The following is a 21,796-nucleotide window of genomic DNA, read 5'->3' on the forward strand; positions in this document are numbered from 1 at the left end:
CTTTTCCACACTTTTATAAACACTACTTATGTTCTTAAACATATACTACTCTTAAAACTACGTAACTTTCACAACATATGTATACAGTACTGCAAAATTCCATGATATAGCAAAAAATCCACGATAAATAATTAAATATAATATTTTTAAAAGTACCACGATACAATGAGGCCGCGATAAGTGAACCGCGATATAGAGAGGGACTACTGTATTACTTTTATTCCAACATATTTCTGATGGGCAAGAAAGATCAGATTTCAGTGACCACAGAAAGAATTTTTTATGGAAACTGTGCTGTACCTGTGAACATAATCTGTTATTAATCTGTTATCAGGTCAAAGCAGAAAATGGCTGAAAAGAGCAGTTGTAGAGTGTTTGCATTTCACAGTAAATAACTATCAATATGTGTGTCTTTGTGTGTGTGTAAACCAGAAATATCTATCTAGTATGGCTAAATAAATCTGTAATAGACAAGGCTATCAATATTAAGTTAACAACAGTAAGCTATAACCAATTATAGAATAACTCTTAGGGTAAAGAGTAACGTTTCATTTACCACAGAAGTAATAGTCAACCTCATTAAACATCAATTTGTCACCTGAGAATACAAGGGTACCCATTTTTACATACCTTCCTGCCAGTTCCTTGTCTAAATACTTGGCAGCCAGTCTTGCCCCATAAACTTCTGCCTGGAGAACAGCTATGTGTCTACGAAGGGCTTCGTTCTCTTTTCTCAGTAACTTCACTTCAGCTTCAAGTTGAGCTTCTTTCATTTTTTCTTTTTTGTTTGCTTCAAGCTCTCTCTCCTATTATAATTTAAAAAAAAAAACCATAATGTAATGAAATACTTTTAAGACTCTTTACAAAAAACCATGATCCTTAAAATACACAAAGGCACACAGTCTAAATATTAACAATGAAAGCGTATGATAAAAATTACCACTTCATTTCTACAAAATGAGAACACAAAGATTTGGATCAAGGTCTTTTAAACTAGTACCAACAGATGTTGGAACCACTTCTAGTGAGAGTCTTCTTTATGCCCCTGTTATCACATACTAGTAGGAGTGGTTTCAATGGATAACTGATTCTGCTCTCTATTTTCTAAAAATGACTAAAAAGACTAGACTAAAATAAAATAGTCACTGGTGGTTGCACCCAAATATTTAATTATTTTTAATGCAATAATCCTATAAAGCCAGTCAACACCAGTCAGTTACACAGAGATATGTTCTACAGCTAATCTATATTAGAGGACTACAGAAAACATACAATGCTTAAATTAAATAGAGATATTCTAATTAAAAGGAAACATTTTATGGTCATGGAGAAATGCTGGTAACAGCTGCATTAAGACATGTATACATTAAATTTATATAGACAAGTATATCTATGAGATTATCACTGAATTTTGGGGTCTAACTCATTTATTTGTCTGTATGTTAAAGTAACTGAAAGAAGAACTGTTTTCTGAGGAAAATATTGGCCTCACTCGCCTGCTAATGGAAGGATGCATTTTCCTTTTTAGCTCTCATAAAAAGATATCATCCTATGTCCCACTTTGTAGATAGTTCATATGTGTGAATTTACAGATATTAGCTAGAGAAATGTAATCTCAAGGTCCTTGACATCAAATTTTTGTTATAGTCTCACATGTGAGAAATAATGTTCAATTTACCTGACAAGTATGAAGTACAGTATGTACAAATGCAAATGCCTTAAGGATCCACACACAGAGCAGACAGGCAGGCACAAGACAAAGTAGAGTAGAAAAATGAAGGTACAAAATCCTGCCTAACAGCAGTCAAATTCAAATTCACACACACACACAAACTGTGTGGCCCCAAAAAACCCTTCTGAGAGTTGATACCTAGGACCCTGACAGAGTTAAATGTTATTTTTGGATTAAAAACAGAAAACAAAAGAAACAAACAAACAAAAACAGCCCTGGCTGGTGTGGCTCAGTGGGCTGAGCATAGGCCTATGAGCCAAAAGATGGACAGTTGGATCCCCAGTTAGGGCCCATGCCTGGTTAAGGGCCAGGTTACCAGTTGGGAGCATCCAAGAGGCAACTGATTAATGTTTCTCTCCCTGTCTTTCTCCCTCCCTTTACCTCTCTCTAACAAAAATAAATAAAATCTTTAACAACAACAACAAAATCCAAACAATAAAAACTTTCATCTATCCTGAGTAGAACAGCTTTTACTGACTTACAGAATAGAATCTATAAAGCCTGTGAAAATACAGCGGTTATATTTGTTGATAAGATACAGAAGACATTTCACTGTACTGCCATGTCCCCTTTATGAGATTAAAAGATATACCATAGCACCAGGAAAAATTGTTTATCTTGAGCAAATGCAAATGATAGTTTCAATTGCATGGGTACTATTATAATTATTTCTTTTTCTAAATTCTGGATATTAAGAGGTTAAGATATTTAAGCAAATTTTTAGCAATTCATGGAATATACTATGGTATTAATTTAACTGTCCACTTTAGTCTACTGTTTTGACTACAATACATCAACGCGTACTATATTTACCATTCAATATATAATATATTCAAATATAAGACAGTGAGTATCACAACCTTAAAAATAAAAAAAAAATTATGTAGCTGCTAAAATGAATGACTTCTTTGATTTTAAATATCTGTAATTACATATGTGATAAACAGAAGGAAGATTAATCAGCAGTAGGTTTTTTCAACTTCAGTAAACAAATAAATAACCAGTAGAACATAATTTCTAGATATTGTTTTTAAAGAAGTTGCAGAACTAATAATCTAGAACCCTCATTTTTAAACAACTTTGGAATTATAAATATGTCAATTTATTTCAAGACCTATTTCTTAAAAAGCCAGGGATAAGTTCTAAAAGAAACCACAGCTTAGATAACATGAACAAAACTCTTTTTTTTATGACATTTACTGAAGTTAATGCTATTTGTTTCAGAAAAAGAGTTCCCAGGAGACTAAGAATTCTTTGGTTTGCTGGCTAAATGAAGTGTATGTTGAAGATTATCTGCTTATAATTACTGTAATGAGCTATTTGTGAACAAAATTTGTGAACTCTGAGAAATATATTAAGTCACTGCTTTGCTTTAATGATTCAAACCCCTGATGAACCCAACAAACTTTCAGGCCTGAATTTAACAGATGCAACTAAAAAGAAGGGACTAAAAAAATTGAAGTTGATCACTTTTAGATTTAATGAAAAGAATTTTTTTTAGTTAATCTGTTTGTTATTATTAGGTAAGGTAATAACCAAGAAGCTCATTTTGTATTTAATAGCCAAACAGTATATTTAAAAAAAAGAAATTAAGCCATATGACAAACTGGAACCTGATTAGGTTGGGGTAGTGGGTAAGACATTAAGAATTTACATAGTTATTTTGAAAAATAATTTCTAGTAAAGGGTTTTAAAATTCAGTGAAGGCCACACAGTTATTCTGAAGACTGCTAAAAGGTTATAACCCATGCAGCGGGTAAGTAAGAAACCCATGCGCACGTTCCTTTTCTGGGAGTGAACTCCAATAGCAAAGGAGGAAACTGGGCCTGCCTAACACCTCTTCAGAGCACTCCAGTGGGAAACCCAACTGCTCTTCTGGACAAGTTACCAGGCTCAGAAAATGTCAAAAGTTGATGAGCTCTGTAAGCAATGGCTACAAATCACGAAAACACAGAAAAATCTTTTTTTCTTTTTCTTTGACAACAGAAAACCAAATTTAATGTAATGTGCATAGGAACCTGACATACATGAGAAAGTAAGAGACTATGCATGCATCAGAGGTACACAAGAAAAATCTTTAACATGTAGTGAAAAGAGAGAGATTGGCCATCCACTGAACTTTTCATGTACTGGCACACCAAAAAACTGCCATCGTGAACATAATTTTCAAATACAATGTGACAACAAGTAATATGCAGCCAAGAACACTTCAACATGACACATTAAAGCAAAACAGAAACAACATACTTACCAGCTCCTCCACAGAGCGGACAGACTTAAGATATAAGAAAAAAATTTTATAATTAGAGAAACATTAAATAAATGAATTTATTTAGTGGTATAATTATTACATAGAAAATTTCCTTATGTTGAGTATCATTTGGATAAAATTCATTAGAACAAATACATGTGCAAACCCATAAACAATAAACATGAACTGTACAAGAGGGGAACCAAAAAAAAAAACAGGAATTATTTTCTGGAGGGCAGGCTTCCCCTGCTAGATGACTGTTCTAGGAACCCATCTGTATCAGTGTACCCACTGGCGTTGTTGTGAGAGGCTGAATTCAGACTCAGGGAATTTTTTAAAAAGACTCTTTCAACGCATTTGCCCATTTCATGATGAATGATTTACAAGCGCACCTGTCCACACATCACTGAGTGTTCAGCGGTTTTTGACCAAAAAACAGCAGGACCCCCATGCCCCACCCTCCCTATTCATCCAATCTTGCCCCAAGGGACCTTTTTCGTTGTTTCCCCAGATAAAAAAATTCCTCAGAGGGGAGCATTTTGCCAATGTGGAAGAGGTAAAACAAAAACAGCAGAAGCACTAAAAGGCATCAAAATAAAAAAGTTCAAAACCTGTTTTGAGCAGTGGGAAAAACATCTCCATAGGTGTATTACATCAAATGGAGAGTACTTTGAAGGTGACACATTTAAACATGTAAGAATAAACAAACAATTTTTTATTAATAAATTCCTTTGGGGGGGTTGGCCCCTCATATAGATTAAAATTTTGTTTTATCAAAATTAGTCAACACACTGGGTTCAGTATCATTCCACTATAGGAGCCTGCTCTAAATCTAATGTTAAAACTAGGTAAATTCTTTTCCAGTAAAAACATACGTTGTTTTCTCAATATTAATATAAAATATCCCAAAGAAGCAATTATCTGACTCATGTCAGTTAAATAATAGAACACTACTAATTTAGATTCATAGAATTTCAGAATTTAAAAGGACTTCAGGAGAATGTAAATATTCACTTAAATAGATTATAACAAATCAGTATTAAAAACTAACTAACCAATCAAGTGGAATTAACTGAAAACAAGTAAAACTTAAAAATGTATTTACTCTCATCATTAACATCATTTCATCTCCTGCCTCTTCCAATCTATACCTGTCTTATTTATTACTATGTTCCCTACAGTTAACAAAGTTATTGGCTTATCATACAATACATACTCAATATATATGAGGTTAAACTGAAATGAGACTTAAAAAAATATTTACTTAACCTATACTGATTAAAAGGGCCATGGTTAATTATAAAAAAATTGTACAGTGAAACATACAAAAATAACAAAGTGTTCAAGTGGCTGGGAAAATGCTTACAAGATATTAAGAGTAAAAGAAAACATGTGCCCCGCTGGTTGGCACCCAATTCCATTTTCCCCTTTCCTTATTACCAGAACTCCAATTTAAAATAGAAGTGGCCATGTGATCAACTAAGAGACTGACAAGCAGCTAAGGATAGCCGATGAGATGGCTAAACTGTTTGCCAAAAACTACTGAGGAGAATTCTATGAAAAAGTTCTGTAAAGATGACTAACGCAGCTGGGAAGCATCCTTTTGCCCTTCCCTTAGACTCTCCCTTCTTCCTATTGGAATGTCGAAATAAACAAATCCTGAGGATAAAGACATAAGCTAAAAATGGCAGAGTATAATAGTAACAAAAGGAACCTGGATCCCCGATATCCGCAGAGCTGCCACATTAGCTCTGGTCTGTCTATCTTGGAGCTTCTTTAATTGAGAGAAAATAATATGTATTAAACAAGAATAAATAAATAGTACTATTCAAGAATAATCTCAATGTTACTTGGGATTTCTGAACTTAATTCTAACTGATACAGTTGGGCAAAAAATTGTTCATATGTTATAATCACAAATATTTAAAAAATATATTTATACAGATATTTTTAAATAGAAAAAAATCCTATTCTAAGTATCTGTTGGTATCACTGATCATCTCTGGGTGATGAGATTTTGGATGATCATGTCGATCTTTACATTTCTTGTATTTTCTGAAATTCCCATAATGCACACATACTGCCTTTTATAATTAAAAAGTCTTACTAAAAATAGTCCCCTTCATCCTCTAAAATGTATGTAAATATATGTTACTCTCTAAACTACTTACCAATTTTGCTTTAATGGTACCAGAGTCGACACTTTGACCAGTTTTGGCATGAAGCTGAAGCTGAACCGAGTGCAACTGTAAAAGCTGCTCGTGTACTTCTTTCTCCAAAACAACTTTCTCTGCCTGGGTCTCTGTCAGTTCAGATTTCAGATCCACCAACTGTGCCTTATAAAACAATAATAAAAACATTAAGTATGCTTCATTTTCTTTGACTCTAATAATTATTATTTAAGAATGGCATAGAGAGACTGTCTTTGAACTGAACAGATGAACACTAGAAGGCCAGTATCTGACTGAGCTATAAGACATCCATGTAAACTGACATAAAATCAATAGTACGAGATATCTGAGTACAAGAGAATCTACCATAAATAGTATCTTCTAATAACACAGAATGCCACTTCATTTTCCTTTGCTTACTTTAAGGCTTTCACTGTTTCACCTTTATCTACAAGGTTATGGAAATATACAGGAAGGGGGATGGTTCATCATCCTGTAGAGACAGTATGTGCTATAGTGGTCAACTAACATTAATAGTTTCTTAAAGGAGATGCCAATAAGCGGTGCTTTGTCCTTACCCAGAAAAACGCTGGCCCAATCCAGCCTTATCACTGTCTAGTAGTTACTTCATGTGCTAAAGTGTGAGCTTCTGAGGCTACAGTAGGTCTAAAGATCAGATTTAACTTTTAGCTCCAGTTAACTGTTACAACATAACAGAACACCTCATCAGAACCACTTTAATTTCAAGTTTTTCGTTTTCCACAACTGATTTGTTGCTTTGCAACAGTGCACAGGGTATGTCCTTACTGTGTATATGGTCTTCCCCACTAGCCAATAAATTAAAGATCAAGGCAAGGCCTTAGGTTTTTATTCAAGATAATTTTATTTAAGCATCTAGGAATCCAGAACGATGTTGGTACAATGAGAAAAAAAATTGTGAAAAATATTTTTTTAATTATAATTATTTATGCACTTGAGACACTTTCTTATCAACTGAGGTGATAAATATGCATGCAAATCAAATAAGAAAAAAATGTGGCAAGTAACATATATTTAGAATTGGTCTGGTCCCAAGGAATCCAAAGTAAAGAAAGATTTAAAGTAAGTTTTTAAGGACAAAGTTTAGAAGGGCTTTGAAGGAAAACAACAAGGACAAAGTAGAAGCAATAGAACAGTCTATACATGGGAAGAAGACTATCAGAGGCAGAGAAACACTAGAAGCAACTCAGGTAAATTCTCTAAGTACTAGAGGAATATCTCTCTTTATCCCAACTAAACCAACCAGTGCCTAGTGCATAAAAGATGCTCAGTAAGTATTTTTAAATTGAAATGACTTCAAATACTAGCCCTGATTACAGATGAATTATTCTGTCTCCCTAATTTTAAAATAGTGATAATACTATGGCCTTGACTATTCTCATAAGATTATTAATCTTACATACGAAAGCATTTAGCATATGAAGATGTTATTATCAAGGAGATAAGACCACCTAGAGGAGTTGTATATTGACGGACTGGATGAGACTGAACAGGAAAGTGAGGCTGGATACAATGAATGGCTTTGGATATTAAACCAAAACTGAGATTTAATCTGATAGGAATAACTATAGGTTCTCAAAGACATTTTTGTTTTTAATAACTGCTTTATTGAGATATAATTCACCATAAAATTCATTCTTTTCAAGTGTTCAATTAATTCACTGGTTTTAGTATATTCAGAGCTGTTCAACTATCATCACTATATAACTTTGGGAACGTTTTTTCTTGTTGACATTTTAACAACATAATCTTTGCAGGTGAGGTGAAGACAGGGACGCTAACAACACCCTACTGCAGCTTTCTAAATGACGTTATTATGGTACGTTTATAAATGAAAATAAAGCATTTTACAATGCTGAAAGGAAACTGTCAGCAAACAGACTGACTGTCCAGTGCGAGATTAGGTCAACAAAATTTCAAAGATTTTAAGTTCAGAGAACAGTGAAACCACTGATGGAAATAGTAAGATTATTGGGATGGTACCTTATTTAGACATGTTGATTTTTGTGTCTGCCATGACACAATCAACAGAAATTATTCTACAAAATGATAGAAATAAATAACTGATAAATTGGGACTAGGCTTGGAACTAGATACACAGAGATATGAATTAATATCCTAAGATTGTATTAAAAAGAGAACAGACGGCCAAGGACTGGGGCTTGGGCAATAATCATTATTCAGGGCTGGCCTGAGAGGCAGAAGAAAAGAGGCGGCATACTATAAACCAAACCAGAATGCTTCATAATATAAATACCGTACTGCATCTTGTCCTGTATTTTTTTGTTTTTCACTTCCTGGAGATCACTCTCTACCAGTGGAACTTCTTCATTCCTTTTATTTATGTATAACTTAATCAAAGAAGTACACAAATAATGAATTATAGAAAACATACCCATTTAACTACCGCAGACGTAAATAGGGCAAGACTACCACCCCAGGGCTCTCCTTGTGGTCCCTTCCCAATCAGTACTTCTCCTTCATTCACAAAGGTAACCATCTGAGCAATACACTGAATTCTCAACACCATGGATAGTTTTGCCTGTTTTGTTTTTCTAAATCCTTGCCAAAGGATAAGTTTATTGATTTAGAGGCAGAGAGAAGGAGGGAGAGAGAGGGAGGAAAGTACAGAGGGAGGGAGGAAGAAAGGAGGGATAGAGGGGTGAGGGTGAGAGAGAGAGAGAGAGAGAGAGAGAGAGAGAGAGAGAGAGAGAGAGAGAGAGAGAGAAACATCGACATGAGAGAGAAACATTGATCGACAGCCTCCCAAACAAGCCCTAACTGGGGAACAAACCCACAATCTTCTGTTGTACAGGACAATGCTCCAACCAACCAGGGCCTGCCTGTTTCTGAATGATGAATAAATGAAATCATACAGTATGCACTAACTATTGTTTATGAGATTCACTCAAGTTGTTCCATGTAGCTGCTTCATTCATTTTCATTGTTCTGTAGTATCCACTAAATAAACATACCTATCCATATGCTGGAGTTTGTGAGGATACCTCCGCATCTAATACTGCTAAAGAGGCTATCAATGGAATTTTTCTTCTGTGATTCTAGTTTCTACAAAGATTCTTTTTTTAAAATTTAAAGCTATGCATTCGTTGTGATCTCTCTCAGACCAGAAATACTCAGCTCACATGTTTTCATCATAATAGGAAAGCTGTGATATTCTAGCTCAGCACTGTCCAATAGAACATAATATGAGTCACATATGTAATTTAAAATTTTCTAGTGGCCCCATTAAAAATAGAAAAAATAAAAAGGTGAAATAAATTTTATAATGTATTCTATTTAACTCTACATATCTAAAATACTATCATTCAAACCTTAATAATATAGAACAATTATAAAATATTATTTTTTCATACTAACTCTTCAAAACCCACTGTGCATATTACACTTATGGCACATCTCATTTGGGATCAGCACATTACAAGTGCTCAGTGGCCATGTCAGGGTAGCTACTATACTGGACAGTAAAAGTCTAGCCCTTTTATTATGAACCTGAAGCAGTAACAGATTTCTTTAAGATATACAGGCTAAAATAAATAATAATACAAGTAGTGACTGCTCTTTAAATATAATAAACATATATACAAAATTAAATAAAGCAGAACTTCATGTTTCCACTGCCTTATAGAAGAGTATATAAATTAACCATGTTACACAGTATCTTTCACAAATACTCCTAATCTAATAAACTTGAGAAAAACTTGCATGTGTGACAAAAATGTCTTACAGACTTTCATCCATTTAACAAATCGCCAATACAAAAATAAACATGTAAAATTACCTATTACTAGACAATATTCAGTATACTTTGCTCCTTTAAAGTACAAATAAGCCTGGTCTAGAAAGTCCTTCTTAGTCAAAAAAGTACCTGCAGGGTATTTTGAAACAAAATAACCACAAAAGAAAAATAAATATTTGAATTAACAATGTACTTTTTGAGCAATATGCTAAAGTGAATCCACCCAGAAATAGTTTAAAATATGCCATTTAATCTGTAACAATTCTTAATCTCTTTTTTTCATTACATTGACTTTCTGTATTTATCCTACTGTTTCTTTGTGGTGTTGTCTAAAATATTCCTCTCCCTTATATTTCCTATTAACCAGAAGTTAGATCTAAAGACTTAATTAAACTTTTTGTGGCAAAAGGTATATATACTGTGTGTTCCAACAGGCATATATTGTTTGTCTGTCCCATTATTTGTTTTTCAAACCAAAAATCTCATGATTAATTACTGAATAAAACTTCTAGAGTTAAGAAAGAAGCTAAAGAGACATTCATCCATCAATTTGGCAGGCCAACATTCAAATCAGAAATAACTGTATTCTAGAAGGGCAAAAAAAAAAAACAGGGACGTGTGCAGATCTTTTGAAAGTGGCCTATAAGAAACACAGACAGTAAGTAAAGTAAATTCTCAATAAGTTGCTCAACTTAAAACAATGTTTAAAAATTCTTTACAAAGAGAGGATGCAGGTATCAACGTTCAAAGCCCAAATTTATTTTCTGGGAACAAGACAAGGGTTTAGAATTTATTCTAAATTTAGTGTTATTCAAGTAACTCATATCTATGATATAGCACTTTAGCTGCTAAGAAAAGTTAGTCATTGGTAAATATGTCAAGATTAAAAAGTTCCATATTTTACTTAATGGTTACCCTCCTAATATCACAGAATTTTAGAATTCAAAGAGATCTTAAGAGAAAATAAAGACTATGATTATGACAATTAATACTGAGATAATAAAGCCAAGGCCAATCAAGATTGCTTTTATTTCTAGGGCTACCCAATCTGTCGGTGACCAAACAGCCCTTTCAACGCAAGTCTTACTCGCAGGGCAAGGCACTGCAAGTGCTATTAAGCAATTAGCCATGAGGAAAAATGTGTTTCTATAGCTATAATATGTATGTTTAACTTACAGCTACCACAAAGCAAGCATCTACTTACCATAAGGCAGGTGTATACACATCATACATTATCTATAATTCTTATCATACCCTCTAACTTTTTATAATCATTAAGGAAACTGGAAGTCAGAATTGAACAAATTTGCCCAGATCACACAGCTAATAAGTAAGGATACTCAAAACCAGCTTGACCATGAAAAAGCAAGAGCACCTTTCACCTCCCCGTCTTCCCTTGTTCCTTAACCACAGTGAACTAGCGAAGGGTGAAAGTTAAAAAGAAATAGCTGATTTCAACCTTCAACTCTTAAATTTTCAAGAGGTACCTAAAAAATTAAAAACTAAAACTAAAACAAAGAACAGTTAAAAACTAGTTTACAATATCAAAAATAGTTCCATTCTCAGTTTTTTTTTTTTTTTTGAGGAAATCAGATACTTTTTTCCCACAGTGGCTGCACCAGTCTGCATTCCCACCAACAGTGCACTAGGGTTCCCTTTTCTCCACATCCTCGCCAGCACAAGTTGTTTGTTGATTTGTTGATGGTGGCCATTCTGACCGATGTGAGGTGGTATTGCATTGCGGTTTTAATTTGCATGTCTCTAATGGCTAGTGATGCTGAGCTTTTTTTTTTATGTCTATGGGCCATCTGTACATCCTCCTTGCAGAAGAGTATATTCTGCTTCTTTGCCCATTTTTTAATTGGATTGTTTATCTCCTGGTGTTGAGTCATATGAGTTCTTTATATATTTTGGAGATCAGACCCTTATCATTGGTAAATATGTTTTCCCATAGGATTGGTTCCCTTTACATTCTGATGTTTTCTTTAGCCATGCAGAAGCTTTTAAATTTGACTTAGGCCCATCTGTTTAGTCTTTCCTATATAACCCTTGTCCTGAGAGATACATTAGCAAAAATCTTGCTGTGTGGCATATCTGAAATTTTACTGCCTATGTTTTCCTCTAGAACTTCTACGGTGTCACGACTTATATTTAAGTCTTTTATCCATCTTGAGTTTATTCTGGTGTATGGTGTAAACGAGTGGATCAAAAAACTGTGTTACCTTTACAGAATGGAACACTATGCAGCAGAAAGAAAGAAAGAACCCCTACCTTTCACAACAGCATGGACAAAGCTGTTGAGTACAATGCTAAGTGAAATAAGCCAGGCAGTGAAAGACAAAGACCTATAAGTGGAACCTAATGAACAAAAAAAATGAGCAAAATAGAACCAGACACATAGAAACAAGGAACAGATGACAGTGACCAGAGGGGAGATGGGAGGGGAATAACAGGAAAGAAGAGGAAGGATCTAGTCAAGGAACAAGTATAAAGAACCCACAGGGTGGGGGATTGACAGTGGGAAACGGTGGAGGGAGGGGGATGGGGTTGGAGAGAGCAGAGGGGGAAAAATTAGGACAACTGTAATAGTACAACAATAAAAAACAAGCTATATTACATATAGACTTTATTGAGATACAAGTTGTCACTTTCATACATTTGGATCTTGAAGATTTACAGAAAAAAATAAAACTAACCATCAAGCCATTCTTTCCCTAGAACTCATTAAAATTAAAAATGATCTCATTCTAGGAAGTTCTCTGGGCCTTAAAACCATGGCCTTCACTTCACCTAAGCCATTAAACCAACCATTGGTGAGACTGTCTAAGCAACGATTCTCAAAATATGGTCCTGGGATCACCACTGTCAATTGGATTGGAGTTGGAAGACAGATGAAAGTTCAGGACATAGTGTGCATGGTAAGAACGAAATATTCCCAGGAGTGCAAAAGACAAGAGAGGCAGTTTATCTAAATAGCATTATAGGATAATCATAGCAATTTATTTGTATCTAATGTAGTCATTACTATTCTATTTCTCATCTCATACTCTCAAAATATTCAAACTTTCCCATTGATAATTCTTTTCCAATATAACTCTTAACTACCAGATTCCACTCTGTGGCACAAAAATCAAAGTAATTTTTTATTCCATTTCCTATTATTCCACTTTGCTAGACCTTAATGATCTGTCTAGATAATCTTTGAAAAACATACAAGAGCTGTACCATTTTCATTCTAAACATAAGCTAGTTTTTATTTCTTTAACACTCTCATGGATAACATTGCCAATCACTGGCAAAACATCTTAATTTTGTATATGAAAACACTGAGGCCCAAAGAAATTGAGTTGCCCCAGTGAGATCAAAACTCAAACCTCCTGACATCCTTTGTAATTCTGAGAGTAACAGGGTAAGGCAGCAGGCCATGTGAGAAACCTCAGAACTAGACATGGCTCTAAGAGCGCCGCACATGCACACACACCCTACCCCACACCTGCACTCATCACACACAGAGGAATTCATATGCATGCACAGACACGAAGATACAAAGACACATGTGCAGGTATGACACACATGCACATAAAAGCTCACATACCCCCAATGTTTAAGAATTACAAAGAAAATAGTTGACTACAAATAGCAGTTTAACTATAATGAACCACAGCAGAGAAAGCTATTGATAAAGATGTAAATATTATCTCCTTCCACATATTTTGTTTTATAATATGTGTACAAAAGGTAATCAAAAGAAACAACTATGCTTTTATATGTTTATATTTTTTTAGGCTTGAAGTACAATTGAGAATGAAAAGTACACGAATTTAAATCTCTAGCAATACTATGTCTAAAATTTATCATCTACCCCTACCTGCCTCCCAAAAGGCTTTAAAGCTCCTAAGGCCAATGAAAGAAAGATAAAAAATAAAAATCTGATAGAGATGACAGGATATCACTATTAAAAAATACCATCTTATTCCTGGCTTGGTAGCTCAGTTGGCTGGAACATCGTCCCACTCACCAAACGGTAGTGGGTTTGATCCCCAGTCAGGATGCATACGGGAGGCAACCAGTCGATGCTTCTCTCTCACATCGATATCTCTCTCACTTCCTCTCTAACCAATAAACACATCCTGGGTTGAGAGTTTAAAAAAAAAACTCATCTTATTACAGTTTATTATTGAATATTAAATTTAATACTGAGTTTCATATTGATAGAAAAACCTTAATAGATTATATAATTCTCTTTTTCTCATTTAAAGAAGCAATGCCATTTTATCTGGTAAGACTGTCTTTTTCTCCTGGAACTAAACTTTTAAAAGGAGGTATCATAGAGAGTCTTATATAAAGGATCCTAAAGTATTTGACCAACAGAAAAGGCAGAACCATTCTTCACAGGACCTTTGCTTCTGTGACAAAAGTTTAGGGGATACTGTAACCAATGAAAGCATTTTGATCCCTTTCTTTTCTTCTACTCCTTCAAAATAGCAGAACAAAGCCTTAAAGCTCATATAATTTACCCACTTCTTTTATAAAGAATCTTTTTCTATTTTCTCTTTTCTCCCTCTGAGGTGGTTATCATTGCTTCTACTATCCAAGATTACAGGAAGCCTATGAGTCCTATTTTAAACAAAGACTGTGACCAAACCAAAAATATACTCAAAGGCCAAATATGAAAACCTCTGCCATCCCTCAAGATAGGAAATCATATCCGTCTTTATTACAAGGCAGCTCTTGAAACAATATGCTCACTTGCCTTATGAAAGTTCTGTAAGAAAACTCCACCTATTTGCTCCAATTTCCTCTATCCAAGCATAATGATCACTATCTCCATCTGTCATTATTTCTCCCCAAACTGTTTTGCAGTTCAAGACAAGCATAGGTATTTTTATTTGCACTCTCCCACACCATCACACATTCATTCAACAAGAATACATTAAGCGACAAATATATGCTAAACACTGGGTTGGGTTCTGGGGATACACTGGCAGAAAAAACAAATGTGGATCTTGCCCTGCAAAGTTTATTGTGGGCTGGTGTGCAGGAGGCAGCTCGTAAAGATCATCAATGGCATATATGGTACCATACTCATATTTTAACTGTCTTAGACCTCACAATAACCACCCCTGAGAGACACAATTTTTGTATGGAGAAGGAAGTGGAAGTGCAAAGAGGTTAGGTAACTTGTCCAAGGGCATTACAAAGCCAGCAATACATAATTACAAACTGTAATAAGCTGTATGAAAGAAACTAAAAGAAGAGAATTAGTGGGTTGGAAGCATACGGTTATCCATCTGGGAAGTGTTGCAGTTATTATCAGAGCAATAGTTCTCACAGGTTGATGGGATCTTTTCAGAAGATCCACAAGGTCAAAACTATTCTCAGAATAATAAAACATTATTTGCCTTTACACTGTGTTGACATTTATACTGAAGGTGTAAAAGCAACGGTAAGTAAAATGCGGCTATTTTAATAAGAGTCAGTGCGGTAGCACCACTGTACCCAGGAGTCACTGTACTCTTCTCTACTGTGCACTAGCAGTTTAAAAAAAAGTCCACTTAAGAATGTCCTGATGAAGCAGTAAAATTATTAATTTTTATAAATCTTGGCCCTTGAGTTCATGTCTTTTAAATATTCGGTGTGAGGAAATGGGAAGTATGCAAAAGTATATCTGCAGCATATCAAACTATGTTATCTCAAGGAAATTATACAATTGCTTGAGTTGCAAAGCTGAACATTTTCGTGGAAAACTATTTTTATTTGAGAAAAAAACAAACTATGGTTCTTAAGATTAATAATATATGTGGCAAACACATTCTTGAGGATAAATTTGTTATTTCAAGGAAAACAACTGACAGCATTTGTTGCCAATGAAAAATGTTTGTGCTTTTGAGTGAAAAGTAGAATTCTGGAAAACCTGAATCCCTCACCAGCACTTAAGATTTTTCTGATAAGAAAGATTTTATAAATGTGGTTTCTTGATATTGCATAATGAGATGTATCAACATTTGGAAGTTCTGCAAACTCAGTGAACCAATATTTTCAAAATAGCCAATGCATGATGCTAAAATCATGCTTGGATAAAAGATCTGTTGAAAGACTACATAGATAAACCAATGTAATTTAATACAACAGTATTGAAAGTTCATGGATAAGAGTTTCAGATTCCACATTGCAACTAACCATTAAGAGACAAGAAAATCCACTATTATCTGAAAAAGTTATTAAAATATTCCTTTCTTATCCAACTACATACCTCCGTGAGGTCACATTTTCTTCCTATACCATACCAAAGCCACATATCACAACTGTTTGAATATAGAAGCAGATATGAAAATCCAACTGTCTTCTATTAAGTCAGATTTATTTTTAAAAATTTTTTAAATATAAAACAATGCTACTCTAATTTTTTACTATATACTTATTTATCATTAAAAATGCTATTTATATTAACATGTAATGGCTTACTGTTGCTATTTTTACTGCTATAGTAAATATTTAAAGTTTTCTCAGTTTTTTTTTTAAATGAAGATTTTACTTATTTATTTTCAGAGAGAAGGGAAGGAAAGGAGAAAGAGAGACAGAAACATCAATGTGTGGTTGCCTCTTGCATGCCCCCAGCTGGGGACATGGCCTGCAACCCAGGTATGTGCCCTGATTGGGAATCGAACCTGCGACCCTTTGGTTCGCAGGCCAGAGCTCAATCTGCTGAGCCACACCAGCCAGGGCCAGTTTTCTCAGTTTTAATTTCTAATAAAGAAAATACCAGTACATGTAACTCATATTTTTTTTAAAAAAGAGCTCTTTGGGGACCTTGTAAATTTGTAGAGTGTAAAGGGTCCTGAGACCAAACAGTTTGAGAACTGTTGTCTAAGAGGTTGTGAAAGGAGGCCCATCTGACTAGACCATATAGAATAAGAGGAAAGTATAGTAAGATATGTCTTTGGAGATTTATCCAGGTCAGATCATATGGAGTTTGTCAGCTATCATAAAGAGTTTGAATTTTATTCAAGGTACAACCGAAAATTTTTTAGTAGAATGACATGATCGAATTTATGTTTTAAAAGAGGAAGTTGGGTGTAATATAAGTGACAACATGAATAAACTAGGGTTGGGGATCGAAGATGGAGGCATATAGATAAATTAGTGAGGTATTTTTGAAAGTACTTTGATATCAACCTCAAAATGAAGTTCCAAACAATATAAAATGTTTCCTGTTCCCATTTTAATATTAAAGAACTCAGCGGCTCTGTGATCAAACTGCTGGTGGGGTGAGAAGAATCAACCTACCCAATATTTTAGAAATGTCACAAATTCACTAAATCTATACTCAATATTCTTATGTAGTGATGTTTAAAATTATTTTTAGTCACCATTTCAAGTTTTTTTTAGAATGGAATACCATGAAATATTAACTCACAAATTAGAGACCAAGAGAATAAATGAACTTGTAGATTGACTTACTCACTCATATACAGGCACTGTAGATACTACAGATATAGTCAACAAAACAGACACTATCCTGGCTCTCACAGAACTTGCACTCCAGAATGATTATTGGTAATCTTTGAGGACTCATGGCAGAACACTAGAAGTGTTTCAAATAATTTATTCATTCGAATAAAAACTTACTGAGTATGCCAGGATCTGGGGACAAAAAGATCTGAATAAGACAGGGATTCTGCCCTAAGACTTTCATTGTCTAGGAGAAAGAATATTAAAAATAAGTATTTCCAATTATGATGCAGTGTTGTAAGCACTATTAGAGAGACATGCGTGATGTACCAATTCAAAAAGACGTGAAGGGGGTCAGTCACAAAGAGAAAAAGTTGACCTGAGTGTTGCATGAGCATCAGCTAATACATGGAGTAGGGTAAAGGTCTAAGATATGAAAACCCCCCATAGGTTGGAAAAGGTTGGTGCTTAATGTGTGTTTCAAACTTTTAATTTTATAAAGCGGCAGGACACCAATTCTATAATCAACATATAAATCAACCTGATACCCATACTCAAAGGAATCACTACTCAATGTGGTTTGGGAGCACTATGAAATGAAAAATTGGTTCAAAAAGAGATATTATTACCTCCTAAAGTCATCTTCACAAAGCATTTGATAATTCAGGTTATTTCACCTAAACATAGTCCTGACCTTCAAAAAGCTTACACCGCCAGAGCCAGAGAGATGTGGTAACCATTAATTACAGTATGCACAATGTAACAAATCTAACAGTCCAAGGGAGTTCATATGTTGCAACAGCCTCTTCCTATACAGAGCAGAGAGGAGTAAGGGTGAGGGAAGCCTTCACAGAGATGGTCATGTAAGTAGTATCTTGAAAGATGAGTGGGTGTTCAATACTATAGACAAAGGGGACAGAGATGTCATTATACACAGAAGCCTATGCCAAAGCAGAGATGCCACAACAGAGCGAGGCCTATTTACAGAACTTCAAATAGATCAGTTTGATTGAGGCAAAAGTAGTTAAGGGATGACAAAAATATAAGGACAGAATGGGCACTGATCACGATGCTAGAGTTTGAATTTTAGCTAGTAAGAAATCCGTCGTCGGCAGCCATCCGTCTCGAGAGACGATGGTGTAGCTTCTTAAGAGTCTATCTGCACCGCCGAGAATGGTTGTGCAGTCCGACTCGGGAGTGACACGGTATCTGTCTCCTCCCGTGTTGAATCGACATCTTGCGATGATGCTGGAGTGTCCTCTCCAGTGAAGCTGAAGCTACAGAGCCTGGGCAGGGTGATATGGAGGGTCTGCTGTTGCCCATGCAGCAGACCCCCCCCCCCTTCGCAGCTGAAGGGTCCAAGGGAAAGACGGAGTCAATACAGCTTGGCTTCAGGTGCGCCGCAGGAGTTGCCGGTGTTGACTACAACGTCAAACCGCCTTAGGGACTCCGGCTCCGATTTTCTGTCGGGGTTTACTCCCTTAGCCTTTCCCCTGAAGAGGTATGCCGCAAGGCAGCGGAGGTTTTTTGGAGTCAGAGTTTTCCTTCTCTGATGTGCCCTGACTGGAAGATCGAACCAGCGACACTTAGCTCGCAGGCCGACGCTCAATCCACTGAGCCAAACCAGCCAGGGGCCTAGTAAGAAATAGGGATGTATAAAAAGAAGAGTGACATAATCAGAGTTGCCTTTTTTGACATGAACCATTAAAATGAAACATTTTTGAATGATTTTGACAACTAAAACATGGCTTGAAGGGCCTAAGAAGCAATAAGGAGACTGTTAGGAATATACAAGAAAGAATAAGGACCTGCACAATCTCCTAAATTCAACTCATTATCATTCCTGCCAGACCTGCTCCTGCAGGTAAATGGTATGTAATACCACAACTTCAGTGAATTGCGTAAGTTTCCTAGGGCTGTCATAACAAATAACCACAAACCTGGTGGCTTAAAAGAACAAAAATTTGTTCTCTCAGAGTTTAGGATCCCAAGAGCCCAACAGCAAGGTAATGGCAAGGTTGATTCCTTCTGGAGACCCTGAAGGAGAAATTGTCCCATGCCTACCTCCTAGCTTTTAGAGATTGCCAATGCAATCACCGGCATTTCTTGGCTTGTAGACCTGTCACTCCAAGTTCTGGCTCCATCTTCATATAGCTTTCTTCTCTGTGCCTGTGTGTGTCCTCTGAGTGTCTCTTTCAGGACACTCTTTGGATTAGAGCCCACTCTAATCTGCTATGATCTTATCTCCATCCTTACATTAATTACAGCTGCAAAGACCCTAGTTCCAAATGAGAACACATTCTGAGGTTCCAGGTGGTCATGAATTTGGGGAGACAATACTGAACCCACTACATGTATCAACCAATACATTTCCCAAACAGAAATGTGGTGTCATCCCTAAACCTTCCTCTTCCTCATTCTCTGCACCTACATTTTATTACCAAATCCTTCTTTAATTGAAGATGATTTCCCTTTCTTAATGTCCATTACTATTTTCTTTTCAATAACAATCTTGTCTATGTAGCAAACTCTTTGCTACAGCACTGGGTGAACTCAGTTATTACTCTCATCACTGTGCTTGTTGATAAACAAGTAAGTATTGCTGGAGAAAGTCACAGAACAAGGCAGACTGGTTGTACCATGAATGTATGATAACTTACTCCATATAAGCACTCAATATTACCTGGTAGTCCTATTTCTCTGGCCAACTAGCTCTCCCACTCTTCCATAAGTATTTCAAATCTTTTTCACTCTCCTTAAGCTCTTAGTTTCACCCATTTTTAGCCATTGTCCTGGGCTACTATTTTACAGAGAATAACGAAACCATCACACAAAAACTCCCTCAACCCTACCTTATGCCCTGGGTATAATAGCTGTCCTTTCAATATGAGGCCATTCTCGCTACATGTCTTTTGGGCCACTTCTTCATTCAGGAACCTTCCTAATACCAATTATCCCCTTCTTCTCTACAATATTCATCTTTTCCCTGAACTATTTGCTTAGAAATATATTCAAATGTATTTTTTCATTTAAAAACAAAAGAAAAATAATACCTCCCTTGAACGCCACACGCTCCCTTCCAGCTATTGATCCAACCTCACTCACTCTGCCTGCTTTTCTCACCATCTCTTCCTTCTCCCATTAGACATAAATAAAATGTGTTTTTGAAGAGGCTGAGGTATCTAGTTCTGTAGTCTCAGGCTCATTACTTAATGATCCCTGTAAAATGGGAATAACAATACTAAACCTGCCCCACAGGGCTGATGTGAGAATTAGATGAATCGTATATGTAAAAAGAGTTCGGGCTGCAAATCGAGAAGGACACTGATACTATCATGTTTATCCCACTAAATTTTCCTAAGAGCTTTGATCAAATTCCCCTAAATAGTTCATGCATGCAGTAAATAGAATATGTCTATGTGCAGCAACAGACATTGATCTGAAATTGTTAAAAATAATCAGGACTCTGACATACAAACCTAGTTTATCAATGTGAAGTAGATCTAAAAACTCAAATGTTAAAAGGTGGGCTTAAAGGATTCTGTCAGGACAGAATCTTTGAGCTTAAGTCTTAGGTTAACGTAGTAAGCAGGCTGGTGTCATTAGTTTCTCATACAGTAGGAAGGCAGATGTCTGAACCACGGGTGATCCACTTGCCGATCTACACCCCTTTTTCTACTCCAACCTCACCTCACTCCTTTCCTTCATACGTACACATCCACTCTTCGGCATAGTCGAGGCCCAGGTGCCCCAGTGGGCAGTTTTCTAGTCATTTCACTGATGCGTTAAATGAGGGAGATATGATGAGTGAAGTTGAGTGCCACCCCACCCCCTCCAGCACCCAACGCTCACCTCTAGCTTGTGGTTGATTTGGGACACAGTCTGGACTTTGTGGCAAAGCTGCGCAAAGCAGGAGCTCAGGCTGGTCATCTTCTGTCGCCCCTCGTAAGTGATGTCCGCCTGGTCTGGATCGATCTCGCCCAGAAGCAGATCCACATCCACGAAAGCCTTGTCGAACTCCTTCTCCAGTACCTCCAGCCATCGGAACATGGAAACCCCACCGGGTGAGACCCCCATGGGGCAAGAGGCGCCTCCAGGTCCCCCTCCCGCTCCTGCCGGGCACGGGCCGCCCGCCGACATGGCGCCGTCTAGAGTCTCCCCCGACTGCTGCTGACCCCCACCGCCCACCCCGCGCGAGAGGAACTGCTGGGACTGCGGGGATCCCCGCTCACGCACGCTCCTCCCTCTCCTCCTTTCCCTCGGCGCAGCTAACGCAGGCAATGCAGTCCCGGGGTGGCAGGAGCAGCGAGGCTGAGGCACCTACGCTGGCAGAGGGAAGAATCCGCCGTCTCACCTCCCGGCCAACCCCGGCTGCGGCTGCGCAGGCTTAGCGA

At 36.5% G+C, this 21,796-nt stretch overlaps 1 protein-coding gene across 2 annotated transcripts in view; it reads right to left on the minus strand.

Moving 5' to 3' along the window:
- The window catches only part of GOPC (golgi associated PDZ and coiled-coil motif containing), a 32,886-nt gene extending 11,112 nt beyond the window's left edge, over nt 1-21,774 (minus strand). The window contains exons 1-4 of one of the 2 annotated variants that reach the window (XM_090279785.1): nt 21,255-21,774; nt 6,155-6,319; nt 3,984-4,007; nt 631-806 (exon numbers count right to left, since the gene is read on the minus strand). In XM_090279785.1, the coding sequence (XP_090135911.1) occupies nt 631-806; nt 3,984-4,007; nt 6,155-6,319; nt 21,255-21,542 (653 nt within the window). In that variant the 5' untranslated portion in view covers nt 21,543-21,774. The remainder of the gene's footprint in view (nt 1-630; nt 807-3,983; nt 4,008-6,154; nt 6,320-21,254) is intronic. The other variant, XM_090279786.1, reaches the window with a different exon arrangement.
- Nucleotides 21,775-21,796: the final 22 nt, after the last annotated feature.

Source organism: Furipterus horrens, unplaced genomic scaffold (assembly GCF_987537825.1).
Source record: "Furipterus horrens unplaced genomic scaffold, mFurHor1.1.pri manual_scaffold_6, whole genome shotgun sequence".
In the NCBI taxonomy this organism is placed as follows: Eukaryota; Metazoa; Chordata; class Mammalia; order Chiroptera; family Furipteridae; genus Furipterus; species Furipterus horrens.